The 22,586-nt window shown below is 37.8% G+C and overlaps 1 protein-coding gene and 2 long non-coding RNA genes across 3 annotated transcripts in view; 1 reads left to right on the forward strand and 2 right to left on the reverse strand.

Moving 5' to 3' along the window:
• Positions 1-3,627: 3,627 nt before the first annotated feature.
• Positions 3,628-6,349, reverse strand: LOC128318025 (uncharacterized). The gene is made up of 2 exons (XR_008301461.1): positions 5,650-6,349; positions 3,628-4,201 (listed from the first exon to the last, which is right to left on the reverse strand). It is a non-coding gene; the product is annotated as an uncharacterized LOC128318025 (long non-coding RNA).
• cxcl12a (chemokine (C-X-C motif) ligand 12a (stromal cell-derived factor 1)) lies at positions 5,244-14,720 on the forward strand. The gene is made up of 4 exons (XM_026934386.3): positions 5,244-5,421; positions 7,744-7,861; positions 9,867-9,950; positions 11,751-14,720. The coding sequence occupies exons 1-4, from the start codon at positions 5,355-5,357 to the stop codon at positions 11,779-11,781; spliced, it is 300 nt and encodes a 99-aa protein (XP_026790187.1). The 5' UTR covers positions 5,244-5,354; the 3' UTR covers positions 11,782-14,720.
• Positions 14,367-22,586, reverse strand: part of LOC128318026 (uncharacterized) — a 30,454-nt gene continuing 22,234 nt past the window's right edge. Inside the window, exon 2 of the long non-coding RNA XR_008301462.1 lies at positions 14,367-15,431. This is a non-coding gene — a long non-coding RNA (uncharacterized LOC128318026). The remainder of the gene's footprint in view (positions 15,432-22,586) is intronic.

Below are 22,586 nucleotides of genomic sequence, written 5' to 3' on the forward strand. Positions count from 1 at the left end.
ACTTGTGGCCAAGTATGGTGACCCATACTCGGAATTTGTGCTCTGCATTTAACCCATCCATGACCTCAACATCTTTTCTAACATCTGATATATGAAACAGAAGAAACCAGGAAATATTCGTTACTGAGTCAGACCTCAGCTGAGACAAAATACCTCTTTATATTTACCATTAAAAATAAGAACAAAGCAAAAGAAAGAGTCCTTACCCTTTCGGGGAACTGCGCCGTCTCCCACATGACAGAAACATTTTCACACAGAGTAACTTAGTAACTCAGTCAGGCTCTCACATCATCTGCCATTCATGGTGACCACAACATAATACACGATCCAATGACATTCCAGCCTGAACATATGGACTCTCTACTTTGTATTTAATCCCTTCAAGGTGGTGTGAGACAGCACTTCTGAAATCTTACAGAAATGTCACACATGAATAATTGCATGATTCACGAAAAAAATATACACACGGTTTTTAGACACTATCATGTTTCATACATTTTTCAAATGTAGTGTATGTGTTTTTATTTTCACATTTGATTTTTTTACCTGATATATTTTTCCAAGTGATTTTTCACGTGATTTTTCTCCACGTGGTTCATTTATTTTCACGTTAACTTTTCAAATGTATTTCCCATGGTTTCTTTTTACATGATTAATCTTTTTCATGTGATTTTTCATAACTCATTTATGTTCACATGATTTTCCCCCATATGACTCACTTATTTTCATTTTCAAGTCAGAGCCAAGACCCACCTTATCTAAACAGTCACATTTCTGACTGGTGATGTTCCAGTAGATGCACACTTACTTACAAGATGCACACTTACTTACAAAAATGGGACTGAGGGTGAGCTCAGTCTAAGACATGAAAGTTATTAGGGCTGTTAAGGTGGAAAGAAAGTGTTTTATTTGTCCTAGTAATCAAAGCCCACTTTGATCTGTGTCACATATGATGCCTTCTGGCAAAGTGATGCAGCCATTCTCTCATGCATGTGATTTTCTGCAGAGGATTGGCTGCACAAACATGGCCTCTTCTCGGGCTGTGAGATAAGTAAATATGTGTGGTGCTTTTAGTTCTTTCAGTTTGCTCTTGATCTCTGGTTCAATTGATTCCACTCCCCCAAGAATCATCACAGTCAAACTGTAGTTGCCATGGAGCCATTGACAAGACAAAAAAAAAAAAAGGGTTCCCCATTTGGACAAAGAGCAATAGCAGTTGTCATGCACACAATCCAACACAATTTCTCAACAGCTGCACAAGGCCACAAGAAGAATCTGGGAGGCATAAGAAAAATCACGCAAACCGGTCAATAATCATTAGAAAAATCTAAGAAAAGAAAAATGATTAAGGGAGGCAACGGGGGTACAATTAAGAAGGGAACAACACACTAAAAATAAACATATGTGCATGTTTTCACACATCACAATGATATATTACTTCCTTTGCACTCATAATCAAAATTAAACCCAGTAATATTGAACCCTGTGGCATGCATGTTAGATCTTGTCCACTGGGTGAACATGCCCGCCTCTCAACTTTCGGCCATCAGCACCCCTGCCCCCACTGAGCACCCTCGTCAGAGCTTAACTGCAGCCGGACCCTCATTTCCATCTCAGTCAGAGAGGCGGTCGATGATTACAGCGCAAAGTGTACAGGACAAACAGCACCAAGGCTTCCTGTAGGGAACCTATTAAGAGGCAGATCCCGCATTTAGCCTCCTGTTTCGCTATGAAAATCCAATCCATACTAAAGCGGCCACATTCGCATTCCATCTCCTAAAAATATCTGGTAATTTCTGCCAGTGGAAGGGCCAAGATGTAAATATATTTAAGGGGGGATGACATTCATACAACAATTCTTGAAACTTAAACTGATCCATGTGATAGATATAGATATATTGAGTAAATTAGAAAAATTTCCTCCAACCATTTTAAATAAGCTGTGTAATGCAATGCCACTATTTGTATCTAAATTTGTTTAGTCCTCCAAATATCTGTGTCTACCATATATTCGTATTTAAATCCGTACTGCGTGTGGTCTAAACTGGAATGTTTAGGCCATAGATGCTCGGGGGCCGCTTTTTTTTTTTTTTTTTTTTTAAATCTCATTCACACAGTTGTTACTTTTGTTTGTACCCACCTGTGCCTTTTTCCTTACAAATTTAGTTAGCTCTATTTCACAAAATAACAAACTAGTAGCCAACCACCATGACCCTGACCAGGCAGTTATTAAAGATGAATGAATAAAGACTGTAAATGAGCTCATGTTAATTTCTTTTTGTCCTGAGATCTTCATATGTGGCCACTCACCATGTCATGTGAACCTTTCTGGCAAACTTTGTGGCAACCCTGCATTACAAGACAGACTGTCTCAGTAGTTTTTTTTAAGAATCTAACATCATTGGCAACTAATGAAATTGCCAATCATTCTGCAAAAACTTCACTATAAAAAGCTTTCACTGACTGGAGAAAGACCTTTCGCTCTGCCTGTTCTTAATTGACTTGCACTGCAATTTATTCCAGAATATATATTAATGTTTTTTTAGCTAGACACATGTGTCTAGTTTTGAAGCAGTGTGTGGGAAGTTGATTTTTCATATTTTGAATGCACTGATTGGAGAGTGACATGCATTTCATTATCTCAGTTTTTATTGCAAACAGGAAGGGTATAATATAAACTCTTTGTCAGGTCCTCACTGTGGGCACTGGGGGGGTGAGTGTTTTATTTCGAAGGAGCCTGAGCTTGCTGCGCTGCGGTCTGAGAGGAGTTCCATCACTCTGCAGGATCTCAGGGGGCTTGGAGTCAGCGGGACTCAGCAAAATCCCAGAAGGCCATGTCAGCGTCACTGATAACACCTTCATCTCCGACACTCCCTTTGGCCGTGTGTTTACTTATCTCAGGAGTGTTGCTCAGCAAGACTCACCTTCATATGCACGACTTACAGGGATGGGGGTACTCAAAGACTGACCTCACACTTCACTGTAAATGGCATTTCCCTCATTACAAGTAGATGATAGCCAGAATAGTTAATGAGCTTTAATCCAGAAATTCCTGATAAATACCACATTACCATAATGATGTTTCTTCAAACGTCACTTGAAATGCATTGCTGATCTAAGAGACTTTGAAAGGAAAAAAAAATGTTGTTATGTCATGCCATTGAAAGACTAAACCATAAACCAAAACTTTATACAGTTACTTGATCCAGTGTATTGTCCATTTTAAATGGTTTCCATCTCCGCATTATGTTACAGCTAACTGCCCCTCTACAAAGTAAACTCAGCTTATTTGAATCACAAAGCAAATCTCTAACATTAAAACACTGGGCTGCTTGATGCTATGTAAAGAGTAAAGGAATTTGCTATTTGAAAATAAAGCAGTGGTTGCAGACTGGGCCTGTTTAATATGTGTATTAGCTTTCAAAGTTATGTTTGGATAACAAATGAGGGGGCTGTTTTTGAAAGCACGTGCAAGCATACATTAGCGACCATATAAGAAAAAAAAAATCACAAGAGTTATGACTTTTCATCATCTCCATCAAACTACTCATTAGGGTGGCTGCCTGGTTATCACAGCAAATCTGCTGCATTCTTATATTTCAGAAAAAAAAATACATAGATGAAAGATTGGGCTGCGTAATCCGTGGTGTTTATTAGACATGGTTAGACATGCTTGGGGTTGTTTTACATAGGATACATGAAAACCACACTGCACAAGAATAACATTATTTGGCAAAGAAACAAAAAGAAAAAAAAATCAATTGGAAAACGACGAAAGAAAATCTTTTCTAGTAGGTTTATGGTGTGCTCTGGTGTGATAATAGACAGTTTGTTTTGTCTGGGTCAGCATATGGCTGGGCTTTAACCATCAGAGCTGCTGATCTGCAAGCCTTCAGGATTAATTCACAGACAAGAGAATTCACAGACAAGAGACAAGAGACAAGAGAATGCACACACTGTGCAGCACCAGAACATTGAGCCTCGTCTCTCACTCTGTCACACTTCTTTAATAATAAGAATACAATGAATTACTCTTAGTGCTTTTCACCCACAGTTCTGCCTCCTCTACTCATTCTCTTCCCATTGCTGCTCACTCTCGTTAGCCAGGGCCAAGTGGGAACGGGTCTGCAGAATCTCAGAGCGGGTGTGAACTCTCCCACTAGTGCCACCTTGTAAAACGACATCTGCATTCAGCGCCTGGCTTTTGAAGAGAGCAAAGCTAATAACTCAAAGTACTTTAAAGGCAGTGAAGTGAAGGTAAACCGTCAGCACATACAAATGAAGGAGAGGCAAAAACATTTACAGACAGACATTTACAAATTTCAATGAAAATGGTCAATCAAATACAAACTCTGAATGACTAATTAAGGTGCATATAGATCAAACTGTAATCAGAACAATGGTCCACTTTGGATTTTGGACGGATTTGGCTGAAAAAATGGCACTGTGTTCGCCTCATCAACCTCGAAAAGCTGGTAATTCATGCAAGGACTCTGAGAAGCTTGAGTAATGACTGATCTGCATGAAATGCTGGCTTTTCTGTGAGCATTGCACTGTTGTGTTGCTCTGGTCTCTTTTCTTCTCTTCGGCTTTATTTTAGGTGAGTGACTTGGCACGCTCGAATCATACTCCTGGAAACCGAGCTCACATCTGCGTCCTGTTATGCAGCACATCCTAATGCCCATACTGCCCCAGTCCACCTCATCACAGATTAGGCTGGATAACTTAATGGAAAGTTCTAGCCCAGTGAAAATCTAATTGTTATTTTTTAAAAGAAACCACAGGTCTTCCTTCACACTTGCGTTTGCAAAAACATGTTTGTACACTGACATGGTTTACCACAGCAAGTTAAGAGAGCTTTAGGAAGGCACAACATTAAGTGACAAATCTTACTTGATGTACAGACTAAAGGTGGGGGGAAAAACTGCTTTCCTGCTTTATTTATTCCTGTAAAGGATGCAAAGCTGTTTGGCATTTCATGTGCATAAGTACAAATTGAACATGTAATAGATAATCATTGTGATGGGAAGAATTTAAATGATGAAGAATGCACTGAAAGAGGCTGGGATCTGGTTTACAGTCAGAGGCGCACAGCAGGACATAAAATGAGAATAAAATCTAACGCCAAGGTTGAGAATAAGTAAGCAAAGCCAACAGCAATAAGCAAAGCCAAAATGTTTAATAGTGTATGGGATGCCAGGAGGCGGTAAATCACAGAGTGAACGCCCACTCTGTCGGTGTAAAGGGGCAGGATAGGGGTGTAGAGGGGCTATGGGTGAGTTTAACACGCGCACGCGGTCGCTGCTCTCCTCAGTGCGGGATTCTGCAGTGCGGTTCTCTTCTTCACACGCAACATGGATGTGAGAGTGATCTTAGTGGCAGTTCTGGTAACGGTGACTATCTATGGATCTGTTTCAGACGGTAAGTTACTTATACTTATTTATAGGAATTCATGTGCAAATGCTTATTTATAAGGATACTTTGCCATAAAAATAAAATCACCCCAATGTCGCTGAATTTCATTTGCTGGCTGCTGATTTGCGTAATTGTAGTGAATAAAACGCAAAATTTGGAAAGGTGTCAGTTTTTACCCTTTTTTTGTTGCGACTATAATGATTTTAAATGTAAACATGCTATTATCCATCTTACCCATCAAATCCAGCTTGTCCTTTCTATCAGTATATGCACCAACTACCGTTTTCACTCTTACTTGTCATCTGACTCAGAAAACTTCCCAAGTTCAGTGCAACTAATTTGTACATAAATCATTCCGCATCATCTTCCAACTCATCCAGCGTGCTGAGGCACAGCCTGACATGCAACATGCGGCTGATTAATGTGTGTATTTGTCACTAACTTTGTTTTCCTTTAATTACCCACAAATGAGGGACCAGCACAAAAACAGCAGAGAGGGACAAAGTGAGAGATAGCGCCAGTCTGCACTTCAGTGAAACAAAAGCGCAGGGGCTCTATCCATCCCTCTTTAGCATAACAATGCTGTTAGATTACCTGGCATGGCGTTTGCATATTTTAAAGTGGTCGAAAATGGTCGGATCTCGATTCAGTGCAGGTACTTGTCACCCCTGAGCATCTGTGGGAGTGGGTAATGTCCGTTTAGGCTACGTGCGCCTTGCAGCGCTGCTCATGCACGTAGCCATGAAAAAAAAAAAAAAAGAAAGAAATTCCAGTGTTCACTTCACACCTAGTGTTTGTATAAGGACAAACGAACACTGCAAGAGTTAATTCAACACCCTAAGGGTTCATATAGTGCTAGGAGTTTGGATGTGTGTGATGTCTTCGCGCGTAATCCGAGCTTTCCACTGTCCATGCTCTCCACTGACACATTGCGCCATGCCTGTGTGTATATTAAATGTAATTGTGTGTTTGTGTATTATGTGCGCATTGTTTATTATGCATGCACGTTTGCGGCTGGGGAACCAACTTTCCTCTCGGGATCAATAAAGTTGTGTTTTTTTATCCAGTCAGCATGAATGTGAGCGAAATATTGCCAAAAAAAACCCTGTGCTGAATCAACACTTTCAATGCTGACATAACAGTTATGCCCTTTTCTACTGCACTGTGGGAAATTGTTGTAATTGTAATTATTTTAACCTGTCACAGTTTTTCCCTCTGTTTCATTGTTCAATCACACATTTTCCTATTTGTGCAAAATCCATTACCAGAACATGTGGATTGGACAATAAACATATACACATCAAATCCAAAGTCAGAGCGCCTGCACAAACCATTCAAAATCTGCTTGCCAGCAATTTATTTATTGACTTCCTAATGAAGTTGCTTTTTTATAACATTAAGATCATTCCTAAATCGTTAATTCCTGTCTGTGAATTCCTGTCTTCACTGCTGTGTAGAACTTTTAATGACAGGAATTAACGATTTAGGAGTTTAAGAAGTTTTACCTTGCATAATTAATTATGATAAGCCTGCTGGAAAGGTGCAATATGATATTTTTAATTATTCAACCTAACTCTCTGCAGTGAACATTTTTAAACATCATTATGAGTTTCTGTGATTGAGCACATCTGTTTTGGATCACACTTAAAAGCAAAAGGCCAAATACCTCTGTAAACCTCAGTAATTAGTGTTGCAGGTCTCCAAACATGACTGAGGAACAAAAAAAAAACAGAAACAGAAACAGAATATTGTAGAAACAAAAATGAAAAAGGAGGCTAATCATTTGTATTAGTAGTAGTATAATCTTCACAAAGAAACGTACATTTGAAATATTCAACAGTTATCAATGAGTTATCAGTGAGTAAGAGGTGGCCACATTATATTATGTAATGTAATTTGTGCAAAATTTATAGATGGATTTTCTATAGAAATTTTGTAAACACCTGACTGTGTTAAAAATATTCCTCTGCTACAAATGTTAGGTTACCTTAGAAGAAGGAAACAGTGTTGTGCACCAACTAACACTAACATCAGAATATTGCAATTTATTTGTGCTTTTTATAGTTTAAATTATTTTGTATATTTTTAAATTCTGTTTTGATTACTTGGGATCATCCAAATTCAAAGTGGCAGCATTTCACATATGTTTCATGATCTAATAAATCGGGAATGGATTTAACTGCCTTAGGAACGTTATGATGCAGCTGTTGAAATATTGGTTCTGTTCAAGCTGTGTTTTCTGTTTTTAGCCTTGGTTGGTACTATATACAGTGAATATAAAGGCGGGTTTTTAAATACATCTTTATTTTTCTATTTAACCCTGTACAGCCAAGCCTATCAGCCTGGTCGAGAGGTGTTGGTGCCGTTCTACAGTCACCATGGTCCCCCAGAGGAACATCCGTGAGCTGAAGTTCGTCCACACACCCAACTGTTCTTTCCAAGTCATGTGAGTATCAACTGCAGTGTCTTTCTCACACACTCACTGATCCTGATGCAGCACTGCTTCTTGGGGGGTGTCTTACGGAACCCCTTGACCCATTTCACACCATCAATCTCCTGCTGCTGAAGGAGCAGTGAATGGAGATGGAATAGGCTTCCCCTGTCTGGCATTATGCTGTGGGTCACACTCTCACAATTACACACATGCAGAGGAAATGCTATAGGGGGGGGGGGGGGGGTGGGCTTCGAGACTTCGATGTAGTTTTGTTTCATACAGGAAGATGTCACAGGGTTCCACTTGAAGGACTTTCTCACCCATTGTGCCTGAAAATCCTTCTCACATGTCATATCCTTGCATGCTGATTAAAGTCTTCCATAATCTTTTATGTTTCCATCTAAGTTGACAAGAAACGCTTAAAAACATCCAGCAATTACCAACCAGTCGCCTAAAACTCACCTTAACCAGTGCTCAAATAAAACGTTTAGGAATTAACCACATTCTTTGGAGGCAACACTGTAAAATGCAACTGTAATATATTATGACATTTCTCCAATCCACAACTTCAACAAAACTCTATAGCATTTAAACCAAGTCAGCAGTGCAAGGATAAAAAAACAGCTGTGCACACATGGCATACATGGACAGACATACAGACCTATGAAACTGACACAGGGCTTATCGATATATCCCCAGAGGACAGATCAGAAGCAGTACTCAAAGCTCAGGGATTCTCCATACCATAAAACTGTCTTGATGAGTGAAACTGGTAACATTATATGCCACAGTTTTTTGTTGGCCTTCACTTGCTGTGAAGCAATTACTACCTGCTGTCCAGAGACCTGACACGCATAACTCCTGCTAAGCAAAATCTAGACAGACAGGCAAGTACCAGGCTATGATGCACTCTTATAACATTAGAAAAGCTCAGCAAAGATATCTATATCTTTGGTTAAGAGTACACAGCATGATGATACATCAGTATGACACAATATAAGAGAATTAAGATAAGAGAATTAAACTAAGGCAGGAAGTCTGGGAGTTATCATGTAAGTGATTTTTAATTCATATTAATGTAACTGAATAAATAAGAATATTGTGTCTGGTGAGAGTTTATAGGGGAGATGTGCCTTAAATCACAGCTCTTATTTATTAGTCATTCATCTTAATCCCTATTATTCTGTAACTTATCAGTAAAAACTGAGAGTTAAAATGTGATTACGAGAGGCAGAAATGTAAGTCTGGATCTCCTCAAGGAGTTAGAAATGCTTCTGCCTGAATGTGTGAACTTCAGTGGAGGTTTTAGACTTAATGCATGTGGTTAAGTGGGATGTTTGATTATCATTGGTAACGATTTATAATAAGATATTAACCTTAATCCTATATATCTTATGAACCTAGATCCCAGTGGTTAATTTGGTTGTAGATTGAAGCCTAATTATCTTATCTTATTGTTCATAAGTGCCCATTACATCCAATAAAATAGGTAAACCATTAAAGGAATTTCAAATAGCTTACTAAATATAGATACACAGTTTGGTAGTTCATTTGCTCTTGATTCATAGAGATAAAGATTCATAACTTTGCTCTTGCTTACTAGAACACATATGAATCTGACAAAGCTTTAGCAGTCCTTGCTGAAGTCTTGAAGGATGATAACAATCTGTAAGACAATCTGCCAAGATGGGAAAGTGGATTTGGAAAGGAGACAAAGAAAAACAATAACAGACAATAAAAGCCTGCCACGGTATATCACTTACTAGAAGAGAAAAGTAACTGCTTCAGTGAGCGCCACTGAGCTTTTCAGCTGCTTCAGCCCTTGTTCATGTGTGCCTTTGTATAGCTAGTGCTGACTATGGCATATCTATTGTGCTGCATTCAAACCTTCTTTACAATGGACCAAGTGCTTTAATGCTTTAAAAGACATGTAATAATTACATGGATGAGTGGTACAGATGAATATGTATTATTGAAGAAGTATAATTTAATTATTTTCTGTTCTTTTCCCCCACAGTGCCAAACTGAAGAACAATAAAGAGGTGTGCCTCAATCCTGAGACAAAATGGCTACAGCAGTACCTTGAGAAAGCCCTTGAAAAGTAAGTAGAAAATCATTTGCATGAGCAGAGAATGGAAGAACTGTGAGAAACAAACTGAAATACTGCTGTTTTCACATATCTTTTAACATATTGCCAATCAGACTTAGCAAGCATGGTCCACATGTTTACATGTGATCAACCAGATCTATAAACACCCCTTCAGTCTTTCCTAAATAGAAGGTATGCATAGTATTCACATTAAAACAGGTAACTGAAGATACAGTGGTATTTCTGCTTTCCTGTTTCTCACATTACCAAAAATGTCCTTGTCCATGTGCTTTTTAGTCATGAACTCTGGCTTCATACTTCAAAAGCAGCTGTGAAATATGTATACCTTTGGTTGCTGAACATAATTTTAATGCTTACCAGGCCCTGTCTACAGTCCTAATGCAAACCATTCTCTCATGCCTTGGCCTGGTTCAAGGAAAATCCAAATTTATACAGATTTTTCACTTACCCCAGATATTGTTTATCAGACAGGACATGCTTTGTGTCCAAATTTAGGTTTTATAGGTTTTCTGGGAACTACAATATGAGCACAGCCAGCAAGCAGTGAAAGATTAGAAAGTTGGATGACGTTCTAAACCACCAATTAGCGCCATGATAACTGCCTGCTGAAATTAGTGTATACTTACCTTAAACCACATGGAGTTATATATAATTGATATTTAGCTTATTATGACATACTGTAATGTAATATGTAATGTAATATGTAAATAAAAATTGAAGTATAGTGTTGTGCTGCAGTTTTATGCAATATTTATGTGAAAGGCTACTATTAAAATGATATCAGAAATAATGTTTTTCAAACATATGGTTTGCATAATGCTGTTTGGTCAGTAAACACCCGAAGAAGCTAAATTAAGACATCATGAAAGTTAAAAAGGCGTACATTTTTATTGCGTGTCCCACGAGGCCTCGTTTTAGTTACTGTACAGCACTAAATATTCCTAGACTTTCTCTAATGCTGAGTGCACACTACACTGTCAGTCCTGATTTTTTCTAACACGGGCAATTTTTAATCATACTTTGCCAGGGATACTTCAAGGTAAAATAATGTGTGCGAACTACTACATCCACAGATCACACATAGAAAAGTGTCCACTGGGCATAACATCTGATGTGAACACTGTATAAAAGGTGTGAACAGTCAAGTCTGCACAACAAAACAGTCATAGTTTTCAGTGGACAATGGACACAAGTGCCTCTGAATAGCTGCTAGGTGCTGATGAGCTCATACTGTGCAATCAGGAACAGTGTTCAGTCAGAGAGAGGGGAAGTTGTACATCTGATTTAAATAAAGGAAACTGAAGTTGGCATACTCCTGATATACGAGATATATGAGATGTACCACATTTGTATTATAGTTTTCAGATTTATTAGATTTGCTATTGATCTGAATTGTGGGTCAATGGTGTAATAGTTAGATCACTGTCTGGCATGGTGGTGTCTCATGGGGAAAGCCTAGACCTTTTACTAACTATGTAGTTACAAGCACAAGCTGCCCGTAAAACCCATTGACATGTCTGCTGCACGGTATGGCCAACATCACTGGCTCCGTGTTCTAAGTGCTTTCCCTGTTCAGGGTTTGGCAGACTGTGAAATGGTCCTGTTTCCCTTCATTGTCACACTGCTTTAGCATTCAATATAAGCATATGGCTATTAATATCATGGTGCTGCTCACTACCTAAAGTGCTTACTTAGGTCTTCATCATTTTGGTAGGGTGCAGTGAAGAAAATGTATGTACATGCTATATCATTGTCATACTAAATGCATTTTTCCCTTGTCTTTTTTTCCAGAATGAAGAAGGCCAAACAACAGGGCCAGTAAGGAAGCAGCTGGATGGCAAGCCCGTTTGTGAGCCACCACCACAGATATGTACCTGTACCGTATACTGCTCTGGCATGCTTGCTGAACCAGCACTTAACCTGCAAACCTTGCTTCCCTGTCAATGATTTGCCACACCTTCATCACCACCTCTGCTGCCGCTATAGGCACCTCCTTTGTTAGCACAATGTGCAATTATATATGTATGAGTGTGTTTTTTTATACGTATGAGATGTATATACAATGTTTTTATATCGACTTTAAACAGTAAAGAGATATTTTTGGAGTTGCGTTTGCTCCTTGCCTGTCTGTTACAGAGTTAGGTAGCACTGAATGTAGTATGATGATTTCGGAGCAAACATCCCAAATTCTGCAAACTCACAGTGTTCTTTATACTATACCATACAAGAGGAAAAAGTAAAGTGGGAATCACACACTGGTGCAGAGCTGAGCCCCAATGGCAGCATACCTGACAGGAGAACAAATAGGAAGGGAGTTGACTTTCTCCACCCATTTAATAATCATATTTAATTAACCCATATCTTAAAAATTTGTAACACTGCATATTGCATGTGAATGTAATATTATATGTATATATACACGAAAAGTGAAACGTTGCTTGTGTTTTTGTTCTCTGACTAACAGGGTGTTATTTTATACAAAAGTAAACCAAAAAACCTTGACCTTAGATCAGCCTAAGTAGTCTGAATTCCTTCAGGGAACATACTCCCTCAGAAGTAGCTTGTGAGAAAAAAATGGAAAGGAATGCTCTTTTTTCTAAATTCTATCATTGTGTAAGCAAAGAAACATCTGGAGTCACAAACTAACGTAATTAAGCAGCCAGTGTGTGGAAGGCATAAAACTTAAACCAGATTCACGTACAAGCAGAATCATTCAGAATTAACTCAAATTATTTAGAATTAACCAGAATAATTTAATTAAATGCACATAAAATTACACACAATATAAAAATACAGAAGATATCAAATGTACAGAAGTTTTTTACCACCATGTATAAGAAAATATCACCCAGATTTATCATGCAATTGCAGCTTTTATCTCACAAATGTGAGTTAATATTATGCAATTATTATCTCACCATAGCAACTATGAGAAAGGAAAGTTGCGTGAAAGCAATTGCAACTACTTTTTATCTCATAACTGCCACACAATGTTTCTCACAGTTGTGAGTTAATATCATGCACTCTTCATCTCGTAATTTGAAAATAATTCACAAAACGTAATTGCAACTTTTTATCTCTGGCCACTCCAGGAGAATGTCTTAGGCTGAACAGGATAACGTGCCTGTGGTTTGGTGTGGCTTGGTTAGGGGTCGGGGGATAGCCTAATAAGCGGAAGCATGAAGTCAGCTCACAACTGTGAGATATTAACTCGCAATTGCAGGATAAAACGTCTCAATTGTGTGATATAAACTCTCAATTGCAGAACAAAATGTTTCAAGTGCATGATATCTCTCGACTGTGAGATAAAAAGCTGCAAATGTGTAATATTAACTTGCAATTATGAGATAAATCTATATAATATTTTCTCATATGTCAGGGAAACAAGCTTCAATAGAGATGTTACTAACTTGCTAAGTAGATTAGAATATTGATACGCACGTGAGATTAGTTAAAAAGACGTAGAGGCAGACATTTCAAATTACTGGACTAAAATACCTAATAACTATCAATAATGGTATAATAATGCACTTTATTTACTGTGTCCTGATATCTATTGTGAGGATTACCATCCACAGCAAATAGTCCACTTTTCTATGGTTAAAAAGAAGTTAGAATAGACAAATTTACTTTTCCTTTTGGGAAAACAAGCCCTTACAACAATCAGTTTTACACAGCTATTCAAAAAAGAAAAAATATTGATTCTGACTATTAAAAAGTGCACTATAAAACTAACCTATATTTCTGTCTGCCAGACACCTCTCAAGGAAAATAGTGTATGAAATTTGTCTGTAACATGACTGCTAATTTGATCCTGTCAAGCGATTTAAAGCAGTCGTTAAAGCAGCCAGGCCTCTTTTACACAGGCAGCCTGCAGGCACACAGGCCAGGAAACATAATGCCCAATCAGCATTAGAGAGGAAGTCTGTAGGCAATGTTGTGGGGGTTAGGCCACCAGTTACAGTCCATTTCATACAGTGATGTGAAAAAAAGTCAGAATTGAACAGACCCTAATGATTAATTACCAATGTGTACCCCTGGTTTCTTCCATACTGGCAAAGAACATACGTATTGAGAAAATGCACATGCTTATACAAGGAAATTGAACCACTGAGCTTGATAACTTGCTGATTAATTCACTTAGTGGGCATTAACACTAAATTTCTGTAGTGTCAGTGAACAGCATGAACTATGCAACATTGAATTCAGGACAAATTTCACTTGAATGAAGCAACACTGAGCGGTTATGTATACAGGATGTGTAAAGGAAGAAGTCAGTAAATCCTGCTCCATTACAGGGGTTATTTTACTTGCTAGACAAAAATGCTTCCAAACAAACAATGAGAGAAACAAAATAACAATGCTTTGGGGAGTGTCTTAAATCATAATGATAACGAAAATGTAGCAATCAGTTGAGAGCACATTCAAATAATACTTTACTATCCTAACTTTAATGGGCTTTTTTTTTTGTTAATACAACTATAAACACTAGTCCTAGCCCAAGGCACTTTCTGCAAGGTGTAAACAAATGAGATGAGTGTGTTTATCTATCACTTTAAAAAAATAAGGTGCTACCACCATCAAAATGTGATTGAAGCCATTGATAATATGTCTATTTTCCCCTCATAACTCCCAAATAATGTGAAGGACATTACTTTATAGATGGCAGCTTATTCTATTACATATTTTGTATCTGTACCCATGTTTAATTTCATTTATAAACTGGTTATTTTTAAAAATAAATCATCTTGGATTTATGAATTCTGTCTGAAATCTTCATTTATTATATAGTGATAGACATGCTGTCAGACAATTCCACATGATCAGAGGTGCATTCCAGCACCTTCATATACCACCAAGTTTATACCACAGTTTACACCTCACCATGGTCTACATTATACTATATTTTAATGTTGATACCCAACCTCAGGATGTCATGAGTCTTAATCCTGATGTAATATTATGGCGAATCAACAAACGAATAGGGAAAAGTGCAACTTTCTATTCATGATCTGCCTCATTTAGCTGAGGATAGCGTTATCATTTTTAGCCATTGTTTGGCTCCCTTTATGCCACATCCTCATGAACTGTTGAATAAATCATCCGTATAATAGTTTTCAAAAGTTTTGAATAAGGTCAATACTGTGGTGTATTATGACACTACAAGACTATAATATTGTCCATATGTAGTGGCACTTGATAAATGGTGAGTAAAAAAGTAAATAAAATTGAAAGTATCATGCCTTTTAGGCTGATCATTCATAAACAACATAAAATTGTTTGCTGACTGTGGGTACTTGTATTTCATGACCTTACATATTTGGGTGTAATGCACAAAAAAGTTATGAAGAGAGAAAAAAAATGGTCATTTTACTCATTCACTCACGTTCAGTAACTGCTTTATCTTGGTCAGGGCTATTGTGGATCCAGAGGCTTTCCCGGTAACACTGGGCATTAAGGCAGGAATACACCCTGTGTATTAGATACACATATAATTTAGTCACCATTAATGTATGCTTTCTACATGCTTTTAGATCAATGTATTTTTTTTTTTTTTTTTGCAGATTATTGCGGTAATGTTGTTACTACCCAGTGAAAACTGTTTGGAATTACTCAGTAGGTAACGAAGTGTTTAAAGGATGTTGAGTTGGATTTCAAATGAGATGTAGAGCCAAGGGGAAATTACAACATATGTTAAGGCTGCAACACTTCAGAAAACACTTTATGCTTTCTAAACATTCTCACTCATACAATGTAAAATTCATTTTGACCAAACCTACTAGTTACACAACTTGACAAATATATCCGACATCTCTCACATTACCTAATTTCAATGTTCAAGCACTTGAACTTTCTGCAATCTAATTCAAATACATTATGTGTTAGACTGTGCTTTATTATTATATAAGAATACAGTCTGCTGCCGTGTGTGTGTGTGTGTCCTTTTGGAGCACTGGGAAGTTGGAGCACTGGGTGGGGGCCCAGGGGATCCATTAGCACATAATCAACATATGTTGGTCAAAATTAGTCATTATGCAAGGCTAGACTGTGTACACGTGTACAGGGTGATTAAAAAATGTTAAGACTATAATGATATAAAATGATGCCAGTGTGCCTGTATGTAAACAATTGATTTAATTCCATTTGATTCCATTTAAATGCATTTATCCTAACTCGCTTTAAGCCATATATGACTCATATCTAATCTTTCAGAGAATCTCCTTTAACTGGAGCTCTAGGGAGCGAATAGAACGAGGACTGCTGCACTTTCTCAGCACAATGTCACTAACATTTTGTGATTTAGCATGTGGTTATTTAGCTTGTTGCCATATTGCAAACATGTGGTCAAAGCCTGGGGTAGTTTGTTTGACACAATTAGCATCCTCTGGATAATCGTGCCACATTCACAAAAGGTTCCTGTATCTGATGACCTTTCACAATACAGAAAGTTCACATACTTTCTGTGAAATGGCAGTAATGATTGCAAAATGGTTGTGCTTGAAAGTTTCACTGATTGCTCAAAGTTAAAAGGGTTATTTAATGCCTTTAATTGTGCTCCCAACCAAACAAAACATAAATCTGTTTTAGAACAAAATCTGAGTCAAATGTCTCAGAAGACCTGTAACAATCAATTTTTGGAAAGATGAACAGAGTAGAAGTGCATAATAACAGATGCACATGACTTTATATAGGGATCTTCAGGAATTGAACGATCACAGAAATCGGGCCCCAATGGCAGCTTTAGCTTTCATGTGTTAATATAAGAAGGAGGCTATTAGAGGAGTTAGTCATGTATAGACTTCAACAAGGGCCCACACAGTGGGCAGCATGGGGTTTAACTCCATGGCAAAGCCTAACAATATCTGAATCTTTCTTCCACAATTTAGCCTCAAATGGAGTGGCCCTTTCTATTCAGAATCATGTCAGTTTTTTTTCCCCTCTGATGACTGTGGTTTATTTTTTTGTTAAAGCTATCAAGAGGGCAGTGACCAATGCAGAACTGGTTCATGTGCCCTTCATAGAGAGACAACTGACAGATGATGACACACATATCTATATCAGTCATAAAAACAGAAACTGGGAGAATTAAGTTAGATTTATAGATACTGAAGTGCACTAATTCCTGCTGTTCCTCTTTTCTGGGCACACATTCCTTTGGCTAATCCTTCTTATAACATCACTTTAGAGTGATTCAGGATGCTCAGCGTGTAGGCTCCACATTTCTCACGTCTCATGAAGTGTAAAGATCTCTAGGTTTAGACTGAACAAATCTCCTGTGGATATAAGCAATTGGCTTCTAAGCCAGTTAACTACTGTTTATATGGAATAATTGTGTTCTTAATTGTGTGCATAATGCTTTTCAAAATGATCTAAATGCGATATGACTTCTAAGGAGAACTACCCAAAAATCAAATGAATGAAGTTTCCGAAGAGAATGAATGGCATTTACTGCAGGAGACTTAGACTCATTGTGATACAGCTACCCCTGATATGGGTTGAGGAAATCTGTCAGTAGCCTAACCCCAAAATCACGGGAGATGTTCCTGAGCGGAGATTCTGTGGGTTTCCTCTGGGTTCACTGGTTACCTCCCAAAAACATGCCACTAGGTGGATGTGGTATAATAAATTGCCCCTAAATGTGAATGAATGTGTGCCTGCTGCTCTATGGTGGACTGATGTCCCATCCAGGGTGTATTCCTGCCTCACGCCTTGTGTTCCAAGGCTAGGTACTGAAGATGAATGAATGAATAAACGAATGAATATTCCTGCACTTTTGTTGAGCATTTGCACAGAATGTGAATATTCTGGCAATCTTCTCACACGAATATTGGACCTAAAGTGTTCAAAACCTCAGAAACAGAGAGAATATGTTAACAATTGAGATTTAATCCTTCTCTATAGTCAATAATCAACACAAGGCTTCAACATAAACAAGGAAACAAGATGCAAATGTATGATACTAAACTGCCAGAGGAACATGTGTTGCTTTGTTTTAATGATTTGGCTGACCAAACCAGTGTTAACCTTTCTTCATTTTGATTAATCAGGGGTACAAAAATCCGACTGAGCCAAGTGCATATTTGCATAGGGTACATTATGTGCACACAGATCCATTTAAGCAACTCTTTGATTCATTCCATATTTTTCAAGGATACCTAACAGCTGTGAGTAGCTAAAGACTTGCAGTTTTCTTATTGAACTGTGGATAAACAATTGGCAAAAAACTCACCGATGACTGGAAATGTTTAAAGGGATGACAACACAAAATAGAGTACCCACATGAAGTTCATTTTGTTTATAGGCTTTTTTTTTTCTTAAAAAGCCCCTTTGTAACAGCAAAAACGAAAGGAAACTTTTCTGATCACTTTCGTTTTTCTTTTGTTCTGATCACTACAGTCAGGTCCGGAAGTATTTGGACAATGACAGAGTTTTTGTGATTTTCCCTTTATATACTACCACAATGGATTTGAAATAAAACAATCATGATGTAATCGAAGTGTAGACTTTCAGCTTTATTTTAAGAGGTTCCACAAAAATATGGCATTTACCATTTAGGAATTACAGCCATTTTAAGCGAAGTACTTCCATTTTCAGGGGCTCAAAGGTATTTGGACAATTGACTGACAAGAAGTTAATGGACCGGGTGCAGTCCATTCCCTTGTTACTTCAAGACAATGAAGCAGATAAAAGTTGGCATTTGGCAGCTGTTCGACTTTCACAACATCAACAGAAGTCAAAGAATACTCTGGAGAAGGTAAGCATATCATTGTCAAAATCTACAATCGAAACGCCTTCATGAATGTAAATACAGAGGATTTACAACAAGGTGCAAACCACTGGTAACATTCAAGAGCAGGAAAGCCAGATTAGACTTTGCCGGAAAACATCTAAAAAAGCCTCCCATGTTCTGGAATAAGATTTTTTGGACTGATGAAACCAAGATTAACTTGTACCAGAATGACGGGAAGAGAAAAGTAGGGCGAAAGAAAGGAACAGCTCATGAGCCAGAGTATACTACATCATGTGTCAAACATGGTGGAGGAAGTGTTATGGCATGGGCATGTATGACCGCCAATGGAACAGGCTCACTGGTGTTTATTGATGATGTGACTGCTGACAGAAGCAGCAAGATGAATTCTGAGGTGTATAGGGCTATACTCTCTGCTCACATTCAGCCAAATGCTACAAAATTGATAGGACGCCGCTTCACAGTGCAGGTGGATAATGACCCTAAACATACTGCGAAAGCAACTCAAGACTTTTTGAAGGGAAAGAAATGGAATATTCTTCAATGGCCAAGTCAGTTGCCTGATCTCAACCCAATAGAGCATGCTTTTCACTTACTGAAGACAAGACTGAAGGCAGAAAGACCCACAAACAAGCAGCAACTGAAGGTGGCTGCAGTGAAGGCCTGGCAAAGCATCTCCAGGGAGGAAACTCAGAATTTATATTTGAGAGCATGAGCTCCAGACTTCAGGCAGTCATTGACTGCAAAGGATTATATTTACAATTATGTCACTTTGTCCAAATACCTTTGAAAATGGAGGTACTTTGTTGAAAATGGCAATTTCTAAATGGTAAATGCCATATTTTTGTGGAACCTCTTAAAATAAAGCTGAAAGTCTACACTTCAATCACATCTTGATTGTTTTATTTCAAATCCATTGCGGTGGTGTATAAAGGCAAAATCATAAAAACTCTGTCATTGTGCAAATACTTCCGGACCTAACTGTGTATGTATGTTATATTATATTAAACTGAAATTTCTAAATGCTTACATTACTATTGGCAGTATTGGGGAAAAAAAGAATACTGCATATCCATTCAAATAACCAAGACTGTACATGCCTTGCACATACCATAAAGCATGTTTAATATGTCAGTTTCTATAGACGTATAAGTGCAAAAACAGTGGCAAACAAAAGGTATAAAAGATCTTTGAGACTTGTCTACTGATCCTAACAAGCTGGACTCTTTTGCAAAATGTTTCATGTACTGTTGTACTATGCTATTGAGTCAACAAAAGTGTTACACATGGAGGATTTCCAAGAAAGCAGACAAGCACAGACTGAGATTATACAATCAAACTGCCATGGTAAACTAATCTGCAATGTGTGCTGAATTCAAAAAACACCTTCACAGACTGTACATGATAGTGGCAAAGCTGTAACATCTAGCTTTAAAATCTTATTACATTTACGTTTTGGAATTTATCTGATGTGCCGAATTGAATTTAATGATAATGAAAACTGGCCATTAAGCTACCAGCATCCTAAACCCTGTATGAGAGATTACCAAAAAAAAAACCTTTACACATAACAAAACAGTATCTCAGGAACAACTAGCATGAAAGAGAATATATTTTGACGTCCTGTAATAAGCTGATCTTTGCATATTCGTTTGGGACCCTGTTTCTTTTTTTGTAAAAATACTGTCTGTAAATGCCTTAATCATAATTTATACATTATTTCTTTCTTACAGAAAAGAAGCAATATATATACACCACTGCATGTACATTCTTATCCAAATGACTTTCCACTGTATTTTTTTTTTTAATCTGAGGAGGCTCCAAAACATATACTACTCTCATGTCATGTTGACCAGACCTCACACAATTCACTGCCATGGATTATCACAATTATAGTAGTATGTCCTACTGGAGCTGAAAGCTAACACAAGTGCCATGTTTGGCACGTTTAGCTGTGTGTAAACTGTAGCTGGAATCTTCCATAGGCAATAAATCTATCAACATCCATAAACCACCACTAGTTACACACAGAAGCCAGCCACAGCTAGTATGTGTCACAGAAGTGTGTGGACACAAGTAACTGACCCAAATAGTCTCAGGGCCCTCCAAATGACCTGGGTGAACTTTCCACCAGCAGAGATGCAGATGAAACTGATGCCAGGTCAAAGTTCATATGCCATCTCCCCGAGTGGCTTTACTAAGGTTAACCAAGTAATCCACATACACAAGAATCAAGATCTTCCTTAATTCAGAACCACCCTGAAGCATACAGAAAACATCCTGCAGTATATTCTTAGAAAAACAGCTACTATATTGTGTAAATAATAAATCAAAGTGAGTGGTCACATTCTAACACACAACACATGCACTGTGAAAGCTCACACTTGAAAGGGCATGAAAATAAACTTTAAATTGTTTCTCTAAGTCATCAAATGTCAGCGTGCCCTGGGGAAATTCTTATTGCACAATGTAAACATTCTGAGGGTGTTTCCTGAAAAGATTTATGCCAAATCTTTAACTGAAACCAAACCACGATGTCAGATATGGCCTAAAGTAATAAATGGCATCGATCATTGACATAATCAAAAGAGAGAATGATTTCAAGCAACTGATTTGTATGACATGAGCCTGGTTTAGAAATATTCAGCTCTCTTTCCCTGTCACAGTTAAATCATAAAGGTTTTCAAAGTTTTAAGGCCACAATGTGTAAGAACCACAACCATAACCAATAGTAAGATTAATCAGTAGTCAGCACACCACTATTCTTAGTCTCTGAGAGCTACTTCCTCCAAAGAAACACACCATCGGGTTCACAAGTGAGTCATATTGACCATCACTGTAGAGAACAGGCAATATGTAACTGTAGATAACAGGCAAAAATGGTAAGAGGATTGAAAGAAAAGACACAGATGGATGAATGGACAAATGAGTAGAAGAGGCAAAGAAAGAACTAAAATTCCAAGTATAATAAAAGAAAAAAAGCTGACTTAGAGACTGATAGTAACCAGGATGATAAGAGTGACTGAATGGTCAAGGTAGCATGCAAGACAGTACTTTATGGTTAATAATAAAATATTGGTAACACACATTCACTGACCACTTTATTAGGAAGCGCCGGACACCTGCTCATTCATGCAATTATCTAATCAACCAATCATGTGGCAGCAGCACAGTGAATAAAGTCATGCTGATATAAGAGGTTCAGTTAATGTTCACATCAAACATGGAGAAAAATGGGATCTCAGTGACTATTACTATGACATTACTATGACTATTACTATGACATGGTTATTGCTGCCAGACAGGCTGGTTTGAGTATTTCATAAACTGCTGATCTCCTGGGATTTGGAGCCTCAGATTCCAGTTCTTGGCTGACAGGAATGGAACCCTATGTGATGTTCTGCTGAAGTCCATCCTCCTCAAGGATCATATGTGTTGTGCATTCAGAGACGCTTTTCTGCTCACAACGGTTGTAAAGATTGATTATATGACCTCTGCCATCAACAAGGCATTTCTGCCAGTATTTTTTGTTTTATGGACCATTCTATGTAAACTCAAGAGACTGTTTTGGGTGAAAATCCCAGAATATCGGCAGTTTCTGAAATACTCAAACCTGTCTGGCACTAACAACCATATCACTGTGATCACATTTTTTCCACATCCTGATGTTTGATGTGAACATTAACTGAAGCTCTTGGCCTGCAGGATTTTATGTATTGTGTTGCTGCTGATTGGATAAATAGAATAAATGAATGAATAAATGAATAAATATAAAAATGTCTAGTCAATTTTGAAATTCTCAATGAATTTTGATGGTTTAATTTTCTTGATTGCAACTTTAAGAAAAAGGAAGAAAGGGAGAGGCAAGTGAGAACTCA

The sequence above is a fragment of the Pangasianodon hypophthalmus genome, chromosome 3, assembly GCF_027358585.1.
Source record: "Pangasianodon hypophthalmus isolate fPanHyp1 chromosome 3, fPanHyp1.pri, whole genome shotgun sequence".
Lineage (NCBI taxonomy): Eukaryota > Metazoa > Chordata > Actinopteri > Siluriformes > Pangasiidae > Pangasianodon > Pangasianodon hypophthalmus.

What these genes read in the sequence shown, in the direction of transcription:
- cxcl12a (XM_026934386.3), top strand. Translation starts at nt 5,355, where the DNA reads ATGGATGTGAGAGTGATCTTAGTGGCAGTTCTGGTAACGGTGACTATC. An exon ending in CTATGGATCTGTTTCAGACG is followed by an intron (nt 5,422 to 7,743) that starts GTAAGTTACTTA and finishes AACCCTGTACAG; the next exon opens with CCAAGCCTATCAGCCTGGTC. An exon ending in AACTGTTCTTTCCAAGTCAT is followed by an intron (nt 7,862 to 9,866) that starts GTGAGTATCAAC and finishes TTTCCCCCACAG; the next exon opens with TGCCAAACTGAAGAACAATA.